Source organism: Delphinapterus leucas, chromosome 15, assembly GCF_059928025.1.
Source record: "Delphinapterus leucas isolate spDelLeu-1000000601 "Yukka" chromosome 15, BTC_Dleu_Yukka2, whole genome shotgun sequence".
Lineage (NCBI taxonomy): Eukaryota > Metazoa > Chordata > Mammalia > Artiodactyla > Monodontidae > Delphinapterus > Delphinapterus leucas.
In genome coordinates this window covers 58284690-58304954 of record NC_143143.1, presented here as the reverse complement: position 1 = coordinate 58304954, position 20265 = coordinate 58284690, and the positions used below count along the sequence as shown (strand labels likewise).

The 20265-nt window shown below is 44.8% G+C and overlaps 1 protein-coding gene, 1 non-coding gene and 1 pseudogene across 8 annotated transcripts in view; 2 read left to right on the top strand and 1 right to left on the bottom strand.

Annotated features, from left to right (window-relative positions):
- The first annotated feature begins 2996 nt into the window (after window positions 1–2996).
- On the top strand, window positions 2997–18681 carry LOC149747466 (large ribosomal subunit protein uL16-like; annotated as a pseudogene).
- Window positions 8806–20265, bottom strand: part of RNF24 (ring finger protein 24) — a 134183-nt gene continuing 122723 nt past the window's right edge. For 5 of the 7 annotated variants that reach the window (XM_089896613.1, XM_022592926.2, XM_089896615.1 and 2 more), the window contains 2 exons: window positions 10021–10100; window positions 8806–9048 (listed from right to left, as the gene is read on the bottom strand). In XM_089896613.1, the coding sequence (XP_089752739.1) occupies window positions 8910–9048; window positions 10021–10100 (219 nt within the window). In that variant the 3' untranslated portion in view covers window positions 8806–8909. Of the gene's footprint in view, window positions 9345–10020; window positions 10101–16637; window positions 16722–20265 lie in introns of all 7 variants that reach the window. The other 2 variants (XM_089896616.1, XM_089896612.1) reach the window with 2 other exon arrangements.
- LOC115803406 (small nucleolar RNA SNORA70) lies at window positions 15723–15857 on the top strand. Its single transcript, XR_004024139.2, has one exon. It is a non-coding gene; the product is annotated as a small nucleolar RNA SNORA70 (small nucleolar RNA).

The following is a 20265-nucleotide window of genomic DNA, read 5'->3' as shown; positions in this document are numbered from 1 at the left end:
TCCATGTCGGTGAGAATTCTCTGTATTTAAGTTGCTCTTCAGTATAGCTTTGTTCAACTTGCTGTGTATTTTTGAAATTCAGCATCACTTTGTGGAGCCACTTCAGGGGAGGAGAGCTGTTCTGTGTTCAACGGGCTGTGGTTTTGTGTCCTGTTGAACTAGCTAAATGTAAGGCAAGCTATTGATACTATGTATTATAATCTAATCACAATTTTATCAGTGTGGCCTTGGAGATCATCTTAATGTGCATTAACTCTGGTGTGCATTTAGCTTGTGTGAATGTATTGAAAAACATGTTTCAAGGTTCTACAGACTTATTGGGCAGGTTAATTCTGTGCCTTTAACAGTTAAGCAACTTTTGGAAGGGCAGTTCCAGCTTTACACTGTAGATCCTGGGAACATCTGTTTGGAGGGAAAGGACTTCTCCCCTGGGCAGAATTTCCTTGGGTAGTGGAGGGATAATTGATGTGATGGAAGTGAGTAAGCTAGTAGAAAAAGCACATCTGGAAGACTAAAAGCAGACAAAGAGGGCTGCCAGTATCGACAGCTTTTCAAGGAGTGGGGGGAATCTGGTTATTTCAGGCTGGTAGAGAGGGAGGAATTGAGGTGTCCATTGATTAGCTCATGGAGAGCAGGGTGGGGCTCTCCCGCCTTCTGCTCCCTGCCTTGTGCTTGCTGGAAACTGCCTGGGAGGCTGGCTCAGTTGGATCTAGTGGAGGGGCTGCGTGTGGGAGGCTCAAAAGGCTGCTTGAGGAGAGACAGGTTTCTAGATGGAGTCTTGGTAGAGGTTGGCTTCTTCCTCTGGACCGAGGAATGGAGCCAGCGTGAGCCTGTTCGCTGCCCATGGAGATCCAGGTTGACCTCTGAGGCCTTGTGGGGTTCCGCCTGCTCTCCCCGCAGTTACTGTGCTCACGAGGCTGTGCCATTGCTTTTTGTGGGTCGTGTCATGCAGCCCTTGTCATCTCCATAACTTAACAGAGGAGGAAACTGCCCAAAGTCACACAGCTAGAATCCGGCAGAGCCCCCTTTCCTCTTGTGCCTTGAAGTCGCCCTCCACCTCCATGGATTCACCACTTCCTGCTCTTGAGAAACTGCCTCTGTGACTTCTTTTTGTGCTTTGTGCTCAGCCCATCCTTCTTACTCCAGTGAATCTCATTGCTAAATCTAATGGACATTTCATGTTCTCATCTTCCTCAGTTCTAACACTGCAGACCCCTCTTGCTTTTCCTTCTATCTCCTAGGCCACTTTGTCTCTGCCAGTTTATTCTCCACTGAAGATAATTAGATATTGCTAGCCCTCAGGCTCAATCCTTGATCTCCTTAAGCAGTCATCAGCACTCACCTTGACTCTGATTTCTAAGGTAGCATATCTGGCCCAGCCCTTGCCTCTGAGCTCCAGTCCCAAGGCATTGACTGCCTTCTCGTCCCTCTTCCCCCTTCCCCTTTCCCGCTTCCCTTCTCTTCTGTATCTCCAAGGCCATCTTTACACAGAAATGTCTCCATCCTCCCCTGAAGCTCCGCCAGCATCCTCTCCCAGTTTCCTGCCACTTCACTACCTCCAGTTTGTGAGATGCATGTAAACTCAGTCTTGTCACCACAGCTACCACCCTGGTCTAAACCACTGCCCTGTTTCATCTCAGCAGTTATCCCTTCCAGTCAGCCCTCCAAATACTAGCCTGAGGGTCCCATCCCACACTCCCCTATTAGAGGCAGTGGGGGTGGTAGTGGCTGTGGTCATGGTCCAGGTGTGAAAGGAAGGTGGCCAAACCAAGATGGGAGCAGTGGATGGTCAGGTAGAGAGAGATGCTTTAGAGGGTTGAGTTTAGAGATGTGGCGATTGGAAGTGGGGGAAGAAGGTTCTGTGAGGGCACCTAGGCTTGCTGGGGAGACTTGGTTTTGGGCTGCCTGATTTTTGATGCCAAATAGGTATCTGGATATTTAGGTCAGAGACCTGAGAATGATGTGAATGTAGGTGGGAATTTAGTGAATCCCAAGGTAGAGTGAGAATAATAAGAGATGTGCAGAGAAGGAAGAGGCTGCGAAGAACACCGAAGAGTGGTCAGAGGGGACTAGTGCAGGGGGCCTGTTGCTCTGGAGACTTGAGGGGAGAGGAGCTCTCCAGGCACCTGCATTAAGAGGAGGTTTCAGAGGTGGCACAGATTTGGTTGCAGGGCCATGGATGGCCTTGAGGGGGAGCAGTTTCCCTGAAGCTATGGGGCCAAAGCTGAGCTGCAGAGTCCTAGTGAGGGTTGGTGAGTAGAAACAGTAGCTGCCACAGGATGGCTTTGGACCAGGAGATGTTTTTTTCTCCTCCCAACAGAATAGTTGGTATTTCCAGACCTGGGATATAGCTAGAGGGGTGAGGCGTGGGCCAGTTCCACCACTGCAACCTCTTGAGCACTGGTGTCCACATTTGGGAGACTGCTTGACTGTGTCCAGCCACACCTGTGGTGCTGAGGCCAGGGTGGCAGGGGGGGCCTTGGCCTCTCTGCCTTCTCCTTTGCTGTGGCCTGGTGCTCCACTCATCACCCCTGACTGGCACCCCACACCATGGGGAGAGATAAGCCAGGCTCCTCTGTCACAATCACCTGTTGCTGTTGACCAATTCTGTTTGTTCAGAACCACTCTTCAGCTCTTGCTACATGGGCTTAAGTGGGATGTGGGTGACCAAGGGTGTGTACATGCTCAGCACAAAGTATTTTTAAAATCTGCTTTTTATTTACATTTAAGTCAGTTACATGCATGTCTTATTTTTTAAACAAGAGTAATTAGCAAAATGCATTAAAATTTTAAAATAGCAATTAAATATACAAAAATATATAGCTTACAAAAAACTGCGAATGTTTAAAAATATTCTGCGCATAATTCTTAGTGTACAAACATGTCTATGAAACCTGAGGTTCAGCATTTCATAAACCTTTTTTTGAGGGAGTTATACGATATCTAGTGAATAAACCCCAATGGGCTTAAAACTATAGGACTAATATCCACTCTTTCTGGCAAAGATCTGTCAAGAGACCCAGAGATGACAGTTCAGGAACACTCTCTTGGAAGACTGAGCTGTTACCAGGAAGGACTTCCTAACACTAGCCCCATCTGCCTCTCCTGCTCTAGCGGGGGTGCCTGGGAGGGAAGGGGTGGATGGAGGAATGGTGTGCACCTGGCCCGAGACACAGGTCTGCCAGGCTTGTACTGGCCTAGGGAGCTGAGAGGGGCTTCATGGAAGAATAGACAAGTCCTTTGACACTGGTGGGGCCCACAATGTGGGTACATGTCCCTGGAGCAGGGAGGCCCTGACACTATAGCCACAGAAGTGAGCACTGGGTCGGTAAGCCAAGTGTGCTGATGCTTGGTCTAAAAGTGGAATAAAACTGCATCTTGCAACAACAATTTAGGCTCTGAAGCTGAACTGGAATAATATTTACTGAAGAAGCCCCTCTGTTTTCCTCACGTTCCCAATCAAATGGAAGCACATTCCATGGCACGTGGAAGCCTTCGTTAATCTACTAAAGGAACATGACCCAGCATTTTCCAGTTAACAACTGCAAATTTCACCAGAATTTAGACACTTTCATCTCCTTTACTCAAATTCCTAAGTGCTAACGATGAAAAAGACAAGAGGTTCATCAAATGACAGAAGAGTGGAGTTTCACACACAATTCCTTTGCAAGTTTCAGGTCAGGGGCCCAAGTTGCACTTTTAATCTAGGGAATCCCTGGGCTGCTGTTCTGTGTGGCAGGATACCAGGGAGGTGGGTGAGGAAAGAGAGGCACAAGTCCATGTCCCTCCCCCCAAGGCTGCCTGGAGGAAGCAGCTTTAACCTGGATCTCCTGCAGGGGCAAGAATGAACTTAATTGTTTTTTAAAGGAAATGTTGGTGGGATAATTGCTGTTGTTGAAAAAATGTTGGGTGAGGAGAAATTCTATGGGAACGTTTTCTTTTTAGTGTGTTCATAAAGAGTGGGAAGGGAAAGGGAGTAGGTTCATGAACTTGAACGTTCGGCCGTATCTGCTGTTAATGCTGAGGCAGCTGACCACCTATTTGCTTAGCAACATCTGAGACATCTGCCCCACAAAACAGAAGTATGTCTCAGCCTTCAGTTACTGCAGCTTCTCAAACTCCTGCCTCAAAAACATGGGCTTGCCTAAGAAACCATGACAGTTGTAACCAGACGTCACTGCTGGGCTCTTGGTCCTCACTTGAAACTGGATTGGGGGGCTGAAGTGCGGCTGCAGCCTGTCCAGGCTCCTGCAAAAGCTGCTGGACTGTGCTGTTGCTTTTGGCTGTGGAGGCTGCTCTTGAGTGCCCTGCAACAGACTCAGAAAGATAGGCTGGAAACTGGTTGAGCTGTCTTGTTATTTGGGCATCAGTGGTTAGGGTCAGGGAGGGATTGTAGTTTGATTGGGATAGCAAACTAGAATTTCATCATGCTGCAATCAGTGGAAAATATGCCTTATTCAAAAGGAATGTGATTATAGAAATATCCCCCAATTCTGGGCTCACCTTTTACAGATATTCTGACTTCTGGGATGGTTCTTCCCACATTACTAGGAATGTTCCTTGAATATACTTGTCTGGTATTACACAAGTAAAAAAGAAAAAAAATTATACACATACACACAGTTGATTCTTGAACAATATAGGTTTGAACTGAGCAGGTCTACTTACACGTGGATTTTTTTCAATGAATACATTCTACATGATCCAAAAGTTGGTTGAATCCTTGGATGCTGAACCGCGGATATAGAGAGCTGACTGTAAAGTGATGCGCAGGCTGTACAGGGGGTCAGCGCCCCTAACCTGTGTTGTTCAAGGGTCAACTGTGTGTGTGTGTCTGTGTGTATATATATATACCCACACCCCATGCACATGTACATACATGTGTATGTACTTGTATATGCATAAATAATCTCTGGAAGAATCCACAAGGAACTAATAGTGGGTGCTCAAGGGGTGAGGAACTTGGCTTGCTTGGAGGTCAGGGATGCAAGGAAGACTTAACTGTTTATGATTTGTGAACCACTTGAAGGGATTACCTATTCAAAAAATTAAGGAATATTCAGCACTGAGCAACCATGTTGGGGAGCACCATGGGCAAAGGTAAACGGAAGTGACTAAGGAAGATCAAGAGGGGAAAGGGAAGGGAGCCAGGTGAACTGGGACCCAGGGGAGAGCCCCTACATCTCACGAGGCTCTCTGCTGAGGTTGTTTCTACAGAGGAGCCCCATGTGGCCAGCATGACAGCGTCACCTAGTAGCACCAGCCCCCATGACTCTAGGCCTGCCTGCTGGGCTCCAGACATGGTGGCCAATTCCCCACAAGAGCTGGTGGGGACACCCTTCCTACAATCCCTGGGTGGGTGCATAAGGAAACAGGTTTTGGGAGGCTAACTTGCAGGAAGGCATGTGGCTAGTGAGTGGCAAGGGGGTGATTCAAATCAAGCTGAGCACCTTTTCTCTACAGAGCTCTGGGGATGCCTCCCTGTGTGCATTTCATAATTCCCAGAAAACCTCTCAGAAAAAGTTACTACAGTCGTTCAGGGCAGCTTAGCAGAATGGGACCAGGCCATGAAGATGATAGGCTTTGGAGTGGGTAATGTGGAAAGGAACAGGGCGTGAGGTCATTCGTTTGATGGATTTGAGGGGCTAGGCACTGGGGAAAGGATCTTTGTCAAGACTTGTCGAGAACAGTGTGTTTGGCAATGGTGTGAGGTCCCCTGTATCCCTCAGCCCAGACTTCCCCATGGGCCACCTGCTCCCATCTGGCCATTACTGTCTTGTCCTGTTCCTTGGCTAGGGCCTTAACTACTAGGGATAGGCCTAACCAAATCACCGTGGCAAAGAAAAGCAGCAGATGACAACTAGCATGTTAGGCCTACTCAACCAGGAATCAAGTCAGGCTGGGTCTGTTCCCTGTTCCTAAAGCCAGCTGAATTCAGCTGTACCCCTAGTAAGAACTAGATAATGATTCACCCACCCATGGAGTCCAGTTGAGTCTTGAGTTTTGCTCCACTAACCCACAGCACGCAACACCCAATCTCTGAGTTGCTTAAGACACATTAAGATGAAGTTAAAAAATCACGTTACCTGCCAGTGACCCAAAAGCAGACCAGAGTCCTCACATGTCTACAGATTAACAAAAGGTCAACAACTCATGGAGATAGATTTGGACAGGGCAGCCTCACTGTGAGGTGTGAGCTTGATCAAAGAGTATTAAGGGATCCTTGTTCTTTAAAAATAATTTTTTTTGAATGGAGATTTGACCTTGTCCTTCACATAAAACTGTGATTTTAATTAGAATTAAAGGAAGACATAAATTAAACCCTGGCCATTCTCAGTTACAGCAGTGCAGCACTGGGACGTTCTGGAGGAGGATCCAGATGTGGGGAGCAAACACATTCACGTTGTGTTGCTAAGAGTAATAACTACTGCAGGTGACACTGGCCATGCTGCAATAGAAGGACACCAAGCCAAGAAAGGGAAGATGACTATAAGCAGAGCGAACACTCTTAACCACTCCAGTGTCAAGCCCCACCTTAGAAGAGCTGGGTTTTTAAAAGCCCTGCACATTCACAAGTGTTGAGGTCATGGTGTAAAGCAGACCCATGATGGTGCCTAGTGGGGAGCGCACAACACTCTCAAGCTTTCCTCTAACAGATGGGCTTTGAATGTCTGGTCCAACTGGCCTTTAGCTGTGACACGGTGAGATGAATTAATTTGCCTCCCTACAAATAGAGGGACTTCGTGAGGCTGTCTCCTTGGTACTGATGCACTGAAAGGCTATAATCCTACAAAAGCTGTGTGATGAAATAATTTGCAGTATAGAACACAAGAATTCCTCCTTTGAAGGGAAAAGTTGTTTCCTATTGGAACCCCATAACTAAGAGGTGACATTTGTCCCAAAGCCATTATGTGAAAATGGTGAGTGTTGGCTATTAATGAGGCTAGTCCAAAGTAAGCCTACTTCTGACATTGGTCACTGAAAACATTTCACTATTAACTGGGTGCTTTGCAGCATTCAACTCTATTGTGCTACAAAATAGAGAATGCAGAAACAGAGGGTGAAAGTAGGAGTGTACAAATAGTTCTTTTCATGGGTGCCAGACAGACTAAGGCTTTCATATAAAAATATTCCACACTTCCCTTGCCCTGTTTAAAGAAGCAGTCCAGTTAGCATACCATGAATAGGTCACACATAGGGTACAGCCAATTCTGACCAACTGGATTTGTAATTTCCCAAACTGGATTCTGCCCAGCACTTTTCTAGGCTAATGGGAATTTTCCTCCTCATCTGATCCCAGCCACCTGAGCCAAGGACAGGTTCCCTCGCCCATTCTAAGACGGTAGAGGCTGGATTCCAAGAAAATTCCTGGAGATATGCCATGAACAGAGTAGCAAAGTTTCCTCCACTCTCTGTATCATGCAGGCTGCATTTCCAATGAGAAACTGCCCCCACTCATACTTGGGGGATGGAGCAGAGAGGCAAAGCTGTTGATGAGGAGTCCCACCCCTGTGATGGAAGGAGGTGGAGAGCAGGGCTGTGGAAGAGAGCGTTCTATCTGACCCAATGCTGTTTCACATAGCTAACTTATAAAATAGTCATGAATCCTGCTAGACTCTGAGTCATTTCTAGAAAAGTTGGACAGAAAGAGCGAAAGAGCAGCATGCGTTTCTCCCCTATAAAGACACTTTCAGTTAGTTATCCAAGTCCAAATACTGAAGCACACACCAATGGTGAATAGCCTTGCAGGAGCTTCCTGAAACTATTCACAATTTCTAGCATTTCCCTGGCTTCAGAATTACATAGGGATCTTATTTGGGATACTTTAAATTGTTAAGTCAACGATGGGCATTTTCTTTTGAGTAGAAAGAGAGGGCAAGAGAGGGAAGAGAACAGAAAGAAGGATGGGGAGAAGCAAGGGGGTTAGCATCCTCCTCTCAGCTCAGCAGGGCCAGGGGGACTGGCCGTTATCAGTAAGATGCTCCTCCTTGGAGCCATGTGAGGGGCTTACAGCAGCTTCCTACTGAGGCAGTGGGCCAAGACCAGCAGGTACGCTGGAACCACACTGCATATGTGGGAATGTGGGCAGCACCCTGAGGCCCCCAGGTCATACAGGGACAGCATGGGCTCAGAGGCCCACCCCCTGCTGGGGCTCCTGATGGCAGCTTGGCTGTGCCTCACTGGTGAGTAGGAGGGGAAATAAGAGGAAATGGCTTTTGACCAGACCTTTCCAAGCACATCTAATGTTTCTAGCTTAGATGATTTGATAAGCAAGTGTTGTGAACTTGAGGCAGGACCTGTGGTGATGGGTACTGCTGCTTTTTTGTAACCAAAGCCCTTGGGTTCTAAGATGGCCTTATCAAAGGGACATAACGTGAAAAGCCTTGTTGGCACTGCCTCCGGCACGGCAGCCGGTTGTGCTTGGGCTGAGGTAACCACTGTTTTTACTTGGCTGGGGCTGCTAGGAGGGTTTGCTGCTGCAAAGGCATGCACGGTCTGCATAGAAGCTCATGTGTCCACAGGGTCGGGGTGGGGGTGCCCTCAGTTCCCTTCTCTAACACTTGTGTTTATCGTCCCTTATGCTTGGTAAAGATTCACCTTGACATGGAGATAAGTGTCTGGGAGACAGAGTGCAATGGAGTTAGCAAGAGACCCTCATGAGGTTTCTTGAACCAAACCCGCAGGCTCATCTACTCCTCTTCTCTTGGCATGGGGTAGTGTCAGAGTACTTTGGTTGTCACAAGACCCAGGAGTCTCGGTTCCCAGCCTAGTTGGCCCAAGAGTTCTTCATTAGACAAAGGAAGCAGCAGCTGGTGCCCCAGGTAGAGCAGCCAACACAGAGACTGCTTGTGTTCCTCCTGGCTCCACGCAGACATTGGCTTCTGCAACAGTTTGATCCTTGTGATGAGCTATACAATGTTCTCTGCCCCAGGGAGGGGCCCCTGTGGGGGTCCACGGTCCTGCTTACTATGCAACTGGGCCAGCTGCAGAACCGGCATGTTGCACAGTGGACATACTTTGCGAACCTCCAGCCACTTAATAAGGCACCTGCAGAACGAGACAGCACAAGAAGGAAGAGGTCAGTCCCATGCTCGTGGCACCCCCTGCCCACATGCCTCACATGTTGAACATATCTGTTGCTCAGAGGTGGGGACTGGAGTGAACAGCCAGGTCCCGAAGTGTTCTTCCACTGGGTGGAGAATGCATTTCACCCTCTGGAGGAACCAGAGACTCCAGCTTTCCAAGAAGCTACAGTCAGTATGCTATACCCTCAGTCATCCATGACTTCTTAAAGAATGAAGTACATTGAGGAGGGTGGTGGGAAGGAGGAGAAATGAAGTTTTCTAATAGAAATACAAAACACATAAAATTGCAAGAGAAGGGGGAGTATTAAATATGTCTGTAGGAGGGGGGGAGGAGATGGTCCCACACTACTATTTATATTCAGACTTATTTATTTTGATTTAAAATAACTATTTTTTTTTTTTTTTTTGCAGTATGCGGGCCTCTCACTGTTGTGGCCTCTCCCGTTGCGGAGCACAGGATCCGGACGCGCAGGCTCAGCGGCCATGGCTCACGGACCCAGCCGCTCCGCAGCATGTGGGATCTTCCCGGACCGGGGCATGAACCCGTGTCCCCCGCACCGGCAGGCGGACTCTCAACTGCTGCGCCAACAGGGAAGCCCATAACTATGGTTTTGATTAAAATAAGTTTTTAGGAAAGGAAACTCTCATTGGAAAGTTCCAGGAAAACAGCTCTTTATAGCCTGGGCTCCAAGGAGGTGTGGGCTTGTCTGGCGCTCTGCCTGAAGTCCTGCCTTGGTATTCACGTTCCACCACCCTGATCCCTCCTAATGTCACACACACACACAAAACAGCCTGTAGGGCACTTTCAGCTTTCTGCATTATAAACCAGTCATGAAGCCATCAAGCTTGTCTGGCACTGCTCCAAGCCTACAAGTGAGTTGGTCAATGTGCCTCAAACTCAGGTCCTCTTAAATAATTCCACATCAATACTTACTTTCTGTGGAAGGCATGCTTACATGGACAAATCCCCAACTCGTCTCGAGGCTTGAAGTCTTCTAGGCACACTGCACAGAGCTGAAAGACAGATTCATAGATGAGGCAGTGTCTGCTAAGGACTCTCCCAGGCCAATGTAAAGTGCAGGCCCCCAAGGCCCAGCCATTTGAAGGGACTTCCAATGTCCCACAACTCTTTAAGTGAAAGAAACAGGCTCGAATCGGCAAGGTCTTCTGAAGAAGAATCTCCTGCTCTTCCTGTCATGTGTCTTCAAGATGGAGGGCAGATGGGAGAAGACAGAAAGCAAGAGGCAGGTTTCTTTACTTCAGTCCATCAGAAGAGTCTGACTTAGGTTTATTCTCACCAGATAGACTGAGCATAATGTAATTTTCTGTGCTGTGCCAAGAGGCTGACTTTCTGCAGGGAATGCTCTGCCTGCTCAGCAGCAGGGCCCCTGAAGGGACTGCTCGCACCCTGGGGCAGGCCCTGGGGCTCTCCTTTCTCCAGTTTTCATAACTTGGAAGCTATAAACCATGGCACAGCCTGCAGTAGTATGCTTCTTGTAGTTCCTGGGGCCCCTTACTTTGGCACTGTCCTTCTGTCAGTGTCTGTCTTTGTCTTATAAAAAGTTATTCAAGAGTCACTGAATTTAACCTTATGAAAATGTGCAGATGGGGCAGGATTGCTCTGACAGGTGGCTAGGCTCCACTGCTTGGAAGGAAGCCTTCTTCAAAGCCAGATGCTGGGTTCCAGCCACTACTTCTTGGGCACTTACCAGTGCCCAGGGACACCAGGTATCATCCCATTTACTCACTTTACAAATGGGGAAACAGAAACTCAGAGCAGTAACCATGTTGTCTGAGGTGAGTGGCCAGGTCTGGCTGGGGACCCAGGTCTGTTACACTTTTGTCTGCCCAAAGCTTGAACTCCTCCCTGCTTGCTTCCCTGTTCATCTCCAGGGATCCTGGTTCAACCATCACCATTTCTTGTCCAGACTGCTGACCTGCCTCCCTGTCACCTGTTTCTTAACCTATAACAAGTAACCCAGTATTCTTAGGTTATGTGACAGGACACATGGCTCTTGGTGTCTCGTGGCCAGTGCTGTGGCTGTTGGTCTTCCAACACCCTTCTCCAGGGAGCTCTCAGGGCCTTGTGTATATAGCAGACAAGATCTTCACAGGAGGAGGAGCATGGATAACTTGTCTTATCAGATTTGGCATTACTGCTGAGACAGCAGGAGAGCAGGGAGGAAGGCAGGACAGACGGCTGGCCTTGGCTCGGACACCCAAGCTGTGTGACTTCTGCCATCATGATGCCTCTCAAGCTCTGTTGCTTCATCTGTAGAGTGAAGATATTACATACCCCCAACCCCCTGCCTGGGACTGTCATCAGCTCAGGTTGGGGGCAGGCCTGAGGAGGCAGTAAGGCAGTCTACCAATACCAGTTATTTTTATTCACCTTTAAATTTAGTGATGGGAGTACTATTTTCAAGCCCAGTTTTGTTTTCTGGAGGAAGGTTAAGAACAAGCTGTGGGTAAAGATGAGAAACTCGTGGTTCCAGCTTTGGGATGATCTTTTTTGGGCTTCTGCTTCCCATCTGTAAAGGGGGAATGATGTTCCCACCTCCTACACTGTGTGAAAAGGTCCTCTGGCCTTAACCCAGCTTCCCTCCCAGCATAGCCTTCTGAAAGAGGGTGAGGACTGCTGGCTCTGCCCTGTAGATATTCAGTGCTGATCCTACCAAAGGGCAAGATGTTGCTTTGGTTATTTTTCCAGAATCCAAAATTAGATTTGTAGCCTTTTCAAATGGAGTTACTATTAATGGCTATTACGTTCTTCTTAAAAAATTCTAAAACCATAGTCACCTGAAAAAAAAAACAAAATAAATTCTGATGTGTTAAGCACTAAAGTTGACCAAAAGCCAAGGTCAGTCATGAAGAGAAAAGCCTTAGATCTGACTTCTTAGAAGTTCCCTCAAGGGTCAAACTAATTTTACAAATTTACAGATCATATTTTGCAAATAAGCTTTACTTTCCAGTGTTTCAACAAGATTGTTTCTCTCACTCCTTTTTAAAAATGGAGATATATAATTCACAAATCATAATATTCACCCCTGTAGAGTGTACAATTCAGCAGTTTTTCATATATTCACAGAGTTGTGCAACCATCACACTATCTAATTCCAGAACATTTTTATCATCTGCTTCCAAAAGCCCATGTCCATAAGCATCACCCCCCATTCCACCTTCTCCCCTGGCAGCCACTAATCAACTTCCTTTCTGGATGGATTTGTTTATTCTGGTCATTTCAAAATGGAATGGAATCATGTAATGGTATCATACAACATGTGGTCTTCTGTGCCTGTCTCCTTTCACTTAGAAAGATACCTTCAAAGTTCATTCATGCTGTAGCATGAATCAATACTTCATTCATTTTTGTGGCAAAATAGTATTCCGTTATATGAATATACCACATTTATCCATTCATCTGTTGATGGCCACTTGGGTTGTTTATATATAGCTTTTGGCTATTCTGAATAATCTTGCTCTAAACATTGGTGCACAAGTATCTGTTAAGAGTTTTCATTTCTCTTGGGTATATATCTAGGAGTAGAATTGCTGGGTCATATGGTAGCTCTATGTTTAACTTTTTGAGGAACTACTAAACTGTTTTCCAAAGTGGCCAAACCATTTCACATTCTCACCAGCAGTGTATGAGGGCTCCAATTTCTCCATATCTTCAGGTTATTATTATTGTCTGTCTCTTTGATTATATCCATCCTAGATGGTATGAAGTGACATCTCATTGGGGGTTTGATTTGCATTTCCCTAATGACTAACAATGTGCTTACTGGCCATTTGTATACCTTCTTTGGAGAAAAGTCTTTTCAAATTCTTTGCCCGTTTTTTAGTTGGGTAATTTTTCTTTTTATTATTGAGTTGTGAGACTTCTTTATATATACTAGACACAAATCCCTTATCAGATAGCCAACTGATTTTGACAAAGGTGCAAAAGCATTTCAATGGCAGAAGGACAGCCTTTGCAACAAATGGTGTTGGAGCAATGGGACATCCATAGGCACCAAGCAACCAAAAAAAATTGATAAACTGGATTTCATCAAATTTAAAAACTTTTGCTCTGCAAAAGATCCTGTTAGGATGAAAAGACTGGGACAAAGTATTTGCAGATCTTTTTATTTTGTAGGCTTTTTATTATTGAGTTGTAAGAGTTCTTTATGTATTCTGGATACCAAACTCTTATCAGATATAAGATTTGCAAATATTTTCTCCCTGTGGTTTGTCTCTTTACTTTCTTCTTTTTTTTTCAATGTCTTTTTTTTTTTTCTTTCTTTTTGCTGTACGCGGGCCTCTCACTGTTGTGGCCTCTCCCATTGCAGAGCACAGGCTCCAGACGCGCAAGCTCAGTGGCCATGGCTCATGGGCCTAGCCGCTCCGCGGCATGTGGGATCTTCCCAGACCAGGGCACGAACCCGCGTCCCCTGCATCGGCAGGTGGACTCTCAACCACTGCGCCACCAGGGAAGCCCTTTGATTCATTTTTGAGTTCCTTTGTGTATGGTGTGAAGCAGGGCTCCAATTTCATTCTTTAAGTGGTTATCTAGTTCTCCCAGAACCATTTGTTGAATAGACTACTCTTTTCCTATTGGATGTCTTGGCACCCTTGTTGAAAATCAACTGACCATAAATGTATGGGTTTATTTCTGAACTCTCATTTCTATTCCATTGATCTGTATGTCTGTCCATCTGCCAGTATCACAGTGTCTTAAATACTGTAGCTTGGCAGTAAGTTCTGATATTGGGAGGTGTGAATCCTCCAATCCTCTCCTTTTTTTAAGACTGTGTTTGGCCATTCAGGGCCTCCTGCATTTCCATGTGAATTTTAAATTCTGTTTGTTAATTTCTACAAAAAAAAGAAAGGGCAGCTGTGATTTTGACAGGAGTTGTATTGATTTTGTAAATATTTGGGGGGAATACTGCTATATTAACAATAGTAAGTCTTCCAAACCATGAACAAAGGATGTCTTTCCATTCATTTAGGTCTTCTATAATATCTTTCAATGATGTTTTACAATTTTTCAGTGTACAAGTCTGAGCTTCTTTTGTTAAATTTATGCCTAGGAATCTTGTTCTTTTTGATGCTATTGTAATTGGAATTGCTTTCTTAATTTCATTTTCAGATTGTTCATTGCCACTGCATAGAAATACAGCTGATTTTATTTATTTATTTAATTTACTTTATTTTATTTTTGGCTGCATTGGGTCTCAGTTGCGGCACATGGGATGTTCGTTGAGCTATGTGGGATCTTTCTTTGCAGCGTGTGGGCTTCTCTCTAGCTGTGGCCTGTGGGTTTTCTCTTCTCTAGTTGTGACATGCAGGCTCCAGGGCTCGTGGGCTCTGTAGTTTGCCGTGTGCAGGCTCTCTAGTTGAGGCGTGTGAGCTCAGTTGTTGTGGTGCATGGGCTTAGTTACCCCGTGGCATGTGGGATCTTAGTTCCCTGACCAGGGATTGAACCCGCGTCCCCTGCATTGGAAGGCAGATTCTTTACCACTGGACCACCAGGGAAGTCCCTACAGCTGATTTTTGTATATTGATCTTTATCCTGGAAATTTACTGAACTCATTTATCTTGTGATTTTTGGTGGATTCTTTAGGGGTTTCTGTGTTTACAAAATCATATCTGCAAATATAGCTTTACTTCTTTCTTTCCAATCTGGATGCCTTTGATTACTTTCTCTTGCCTAACTGCTCTGCCTAGACTCCTCCAGTACAATGTTGAATAAAAGTGATAAGAGTAGGCATCCTTGTCTTGTTTCCCCTTAAGAGGAAAAGCTTTCAGTCTTTCATTAAGTATGATGTTAGTAGTGGGGTCTTTTTGTTTGTTTTTTTAAATTTTATTTATTTATTTATTTATTGGCTGCTTTGGGTCTTCGTTGCTGCGCGTGGGCTTTCTCCAGTTGCAGTGAGCGGGGGCTACTCTTCATTGCGGTGTGCAGGCTTCTCACTGTGGTGGCTTTTCTTGTTGCGGAGCACAGGCTCTAGGCATGCAGACCTCAGTAGTTGTGGCATGTGGGCTCAGTAGTCGTGGCTTGGGGGCTTTAGAGTGCAGGCTCAGTAGTTGTGGCGCACGGGCTTAGTTGCTCCATGACATGTGGGATCTTCTCGGACCAGGGCTTGAACCTGTGTCCCCTGCATTGGCAGGCGGATTCTTAACCACTACACCACCAGGGAAGCCCAGTTGTGGGTTTTTTATAGAAATCTTTATCAAGTTGGAGAAGTTCCCTTTTGCTTCTAGTTTATTGAGTATTATCATAAAATAATGTTGAATTTTGTCAAATGCTTTTTCTGCATCTATTGAGGTGGTCATGTGTTCTCCCTACCCCTTTATTCTGTCAATAGGGGGTATTACATTGACTCATTTTCCTTTGTTGAACCAACCTTGTATTCCTGGGATAAATTCCATTTAGTTATGATATATAATCCTTTTTATATGCTGCTGAATTTGGTTTGCTAGTATTTTGTTCAGGATTTTTACAACTATATTCATAAGGAATATTGGTTTGGAGTTTTCTTTTTTTATGATGTCATTGACCGGTCTTGATATTAGGGCAATACTGGCCTCACAGAATGAGGATAGGAAACACTCCCATCACTCTTCATTTTTTGAAGTCAAAGAATAGATCCTTTGCAGCCAGTTAAGCCGACTGTGCTCTTTTCCCCATGGGGGCCCGGTGTGCAATGGCTGCAAACAGCAGCCTCCTCGGTAGTGTATGCGGCCTGTTGCCTGTATGGGTTGCCCTAAGGGACCTTGGAGACAGCCCTTTCCAGTGGACATTAATGGCTGGCATGCTGTCCCCAATCTAGGCTCCAGACAGGTATGCATGGTGCCTTTGGAAAGCCCCAGGGCACAGTGGCCAGGGTCCACATTGCCAGGTCATAATGTCCATCCGCACCAAGCTGCAGAACAAGGAGCATTTGATTGAGGCCCTCCGCAGGGGCAAGTTCAAGTTCCCTGGCCACCAGAAGATCCACATCTCCAAGAAGTGGGGATTTACTAAGTTTAATGCAGATGAATTTGAAAACATGGTGGCAGAAAAGCGGCTCATCCCAGATGGCTGTGGGGTCAAGTACATCCCTAATTGTGGCCCCCTGGACAAATGGCGGGCCCTGCACTCGTAAGAGCCTTGGCGCTGCCCCCTCCCTACCCATGCCCACCAATAAACCCTACTTTCTTGTCAAAAAAAAAAAAAAAAAAGAATAGATCCTATCAGCCCTGTCAGAAACAGGGCTAGGACATACATTTACTGATTGGTCAGTCTATAGATACTTGAGTTTATTTGTTTTACATGCTATTGATGGCATCTGCAGAGAACAAAAGGAAGCCAGGTCACGGCATTTCAAAGTAATTTTTTGCAGCTTGAGGAACAGCAGAAGCTTCAAGTTTGTGGGTGCAGTAGGGGCATCATAATGTGAAGGCTCCAGACTCAGAAAGATAGGGTCACCTTCTTTCTCCACACTCAGAAGCTAGAGGACATGCCCATTTTCCTCAACTTTCTTAAACCTCAATTTTTGCAAAAGCAAAATAAGGAATAATACTTACCTCACCTAAATTTTTTAAAGTGTCAGTTCCCTTGCTCTTAAGATAAATTATATGAAGAAACAGACATCTTGGTAATTTTGCCACCTTGTATACATGATTCCCATTTTCTTTACATTGAGATTATACCCATAAATAAAACAAATTTCAAGGGAAAAATGGCTTTTAGTGACCATAGCATATATACTGGAAAGAAGCCTAATTTTCTAGTATTCACAGAGTGCATGATCCCTAAAATGACCAAGAAGGAAGGATTTGACAATTTTCAAGAGGTTGACACAGTCTATAAATTTACCTCAAAATGCAAGCTAGGGAGTGGAGAGTCATGTGGGGAAGACAATGTCACACAATGAAAATGACCCACAGACCAGGGAATTTAGCCAAAATGATTTTCTTTTAAATATACAATCATTCTTTGATGGTGGTAGTGAACACTAATATACCTTTCCTTGAATAGTTATGAGGATAATCATATCTTTTGCAAAGGCAGCATTCCCAGTTCAGACGTGTCATTTAAGGTTGGAATCTTTAAAAGCTATGAAAGCACTCTAAACATGGCTGTGCTGCTCAGGAAAGATCTGACTTTCTTGTTCCAAACTGAAGTGCAGTGGGACGTCCGTTCCATGGCCCTCATGTGTTAGTGTGCTCAGCCCTTTACTGTCCTTGCCTCACTGGCTTATGACTTTCTTTCCTGTGGGACCAGTGCTCCTTGAGGGCAGGGAGGGACTATACTTTGCCCACTCAATCTCTAGGGTCCTGTATACTGTCAGCTCCCTATACATGCTTTGGGTTTTTTTTTTAAACTATTTTTGTAAAACAATTTTTACAATTTAAACTGAGGGACGAAACTCAGTTGGGCTCTAAGTATTCATATTATAATTTTAAAATTAATTTGAGTAATGTGATTTATAAGAAGATTGATCAGTAATCCTAAAAAGACTGAGAGGGTTTATATCTCCTCCTACATAAGAAAGGGATGTGGCAAAACTTGTACCACCAGACCCCTTCTCACTGGACCAAAGGGAAGGGAATGAGCTTGTGGGGAGGTGAGGAGAAGGAAAAGATGTTCCTAACTTCATTTTACACAGGGGGGCAACTCCAATGGGGTTACCTTCCTACAGTCTCTTCTTGTGGAAAGTAGGGTAGAGCAGGGCCATAGCATGTCTGCCACATGACTCCTCACCCACTCTCTGCCTGATCCAGGAAAACTGACCTAAAGATGACTTTTCCTGGTCCTTGTGCAGCTAGGATCCCACCTGCTGCTGAGATGCAGGAGGGAGCAGGTTCTCCTTCCCTTTCTGTATGTATAGGCAATATCACCCTGACAGAAGTGGGGATGGACCCAAACATGTTCAAATTTAGAAGCTATATGGATGGCTGTATCACTGTACTGTACTGTAGATGTGGGCTCAGGGTTCTGATTGGCCCACATGGCCACAGCAGGTGGATGAGGCCTTCTCTGGGAGAGTGGCAGGATAGAAAGAATACAGTACAGAAAAAATATTTGAAGAAATAATGGCTGAAAACTTCCCAAGCTTGGTGAAAGACAAACCCACATATTTATGAAGCTGAGTAAACCCCAAACAGGAAAAATCCAAAGAAATCCATGCTGAGACGTATCATAATCAAATTGCTGAAAACTAAAGACAGAGAAAACAATCTTGAAAGCAGCCAGAGAAAAATGACACATTATGGATAGGAGATTGATGATTCGAATGACTGTGAATTTCTCATCAGAAACCATGGAGGTCAGAAGGAAGTGGCACAACATTTTAAAAACGCTGAAGGAAAAGAAATAACCTAGGAATAAAGGTGAAATAGGGGCTTCCCTGGTGGTGCAGTGGTTGAGAGTCCGCCTGCCGATGCAGGGGACACGGGTTCGTGCCCCGGTCTGGGAGGATCCCACATGCCGCGGAGCGGCTGGGCCAGTGAGCCATGGCCGCCGAGCCTGCGCGTCCGGAGCCTGTGCTCTGCAACGGGAGAGGCCACAACAGTGAGAGGCCCGCGTATTGCAAAAAAAAAAAAAAAAAAAAAAAGGTGAAATAAAGACATTCTCAGATGAAGGCAAACTAATAGCCAGCTGATCTGCTCTCAAAGAATTGCTAAAGGAGGTTCATCACATAGAAGGAAAGTGACATAAGAAGGAAACTTGGAAAATTGGGAATTAAGAGCAACAGAAATGGTAAATATTTGGATAAATATAACAAACTATTCGTCCCCTCCTGAATTCTTTAAAATATATCTGATGGTTAAAAGTAAAAAATGTAACACTGTCTGATGCCATTTTCAATGTATATAGGTGTAATATGACACTTCCTGTATAAAGGAGTAAAAGTAAAGGGATCTATATGGTGATAAGGTTTCTACATTACAAGTGAAGTGCTAAAAAATTGATTCTAGGTATTTATTTTGTAATCCCTAAGTAACCACTAGAAAATTATACAAAAAGACAAAATTACAATAGATAAAATACTAAAAATGTTCAAATAACCCAAAAGAAGGTAGGAGGAGACAAAGGAATAAGAAAGAGGGGCAAATGCGGAAGATAAATAGTAGAAGAGTAGACCTAATTTCAAACACATCAATAATTGCATTGAAAATAAATGGTCTAAACACATCAATTAAAAGACAGGTTGGCAGGGTGGATTAAAAAACATGACCTAACTATATGCTGTCTATAAAAACACTTCAAATATAAAGACATAATGTGTTTACAGATTAGAAAACTCAACATGGTAAAGATACCAAATTTCCCCCTGATTTATATATTTAATGCAATACTAATCAAGATCCCAGCAGGATTTTTGTTGTTGTTTGTGTGTGTACAGATAGACAAGCTGCTCTTACAATTTACATGGAAGAGCAAAGGAACCAGACTAGCTAAAACAGTTTTGGAAAAGAAGAATAAAGTTGGAGGAATCATATTACCTGATTTTAAGACTTGCTATAAAAATACAGTAATCAAGACTGTGGTATTGGTGAAGGGACATAGGCACAGAAATCAATGGAACAGAATAGAGAATCCAGAAATAGACTCACAAAAATATGGCCATTTGATTTTTGATAAAGGTGCAAAAGAAATTGAGTGGAGAAAGCAACCATTCACCATAACCAGAGCTGGGGACACTGGTGAACAAATCAAAGACTAAATGCAAATGACAAGCAGATCACAGACTAATGTCAAGGCTCTCAGGCTTTTCTTAAAAAAAACCCAGATCTGGCAATAGTTGGCAATAGCCTATATTCCCCTATGGTAACAATTAGCTAGAGCTGAGTGCTGACAACTTCTTTAACACAGGACCTTGCATGCCCCAGTGTGTCACAGCTTCCATGGCACTTTTCTGTTTCTCTTGATACCAAGACTCCATTAGATGCAATTTATTTATTTATGTTTGTTTTGTTTTTTTAATAACTTTTGGCCACACCGCACAGCATGTGGGATCATCCACAGATTCAAACAACCACAGACCGTGTAATACTGTAGTATTCACTATTGAAAAAAATCTGCGTATAAGTGGACCCGTGCAGTTCAAACCCATGTTGTTCAAGGGTCAACTGTACTTTTTTTGTTTTTCTGTACGTGGGCCTCTCACTGTTGTGGCCTCTCCCGTTGCGGAGCACAGGCTCCGGA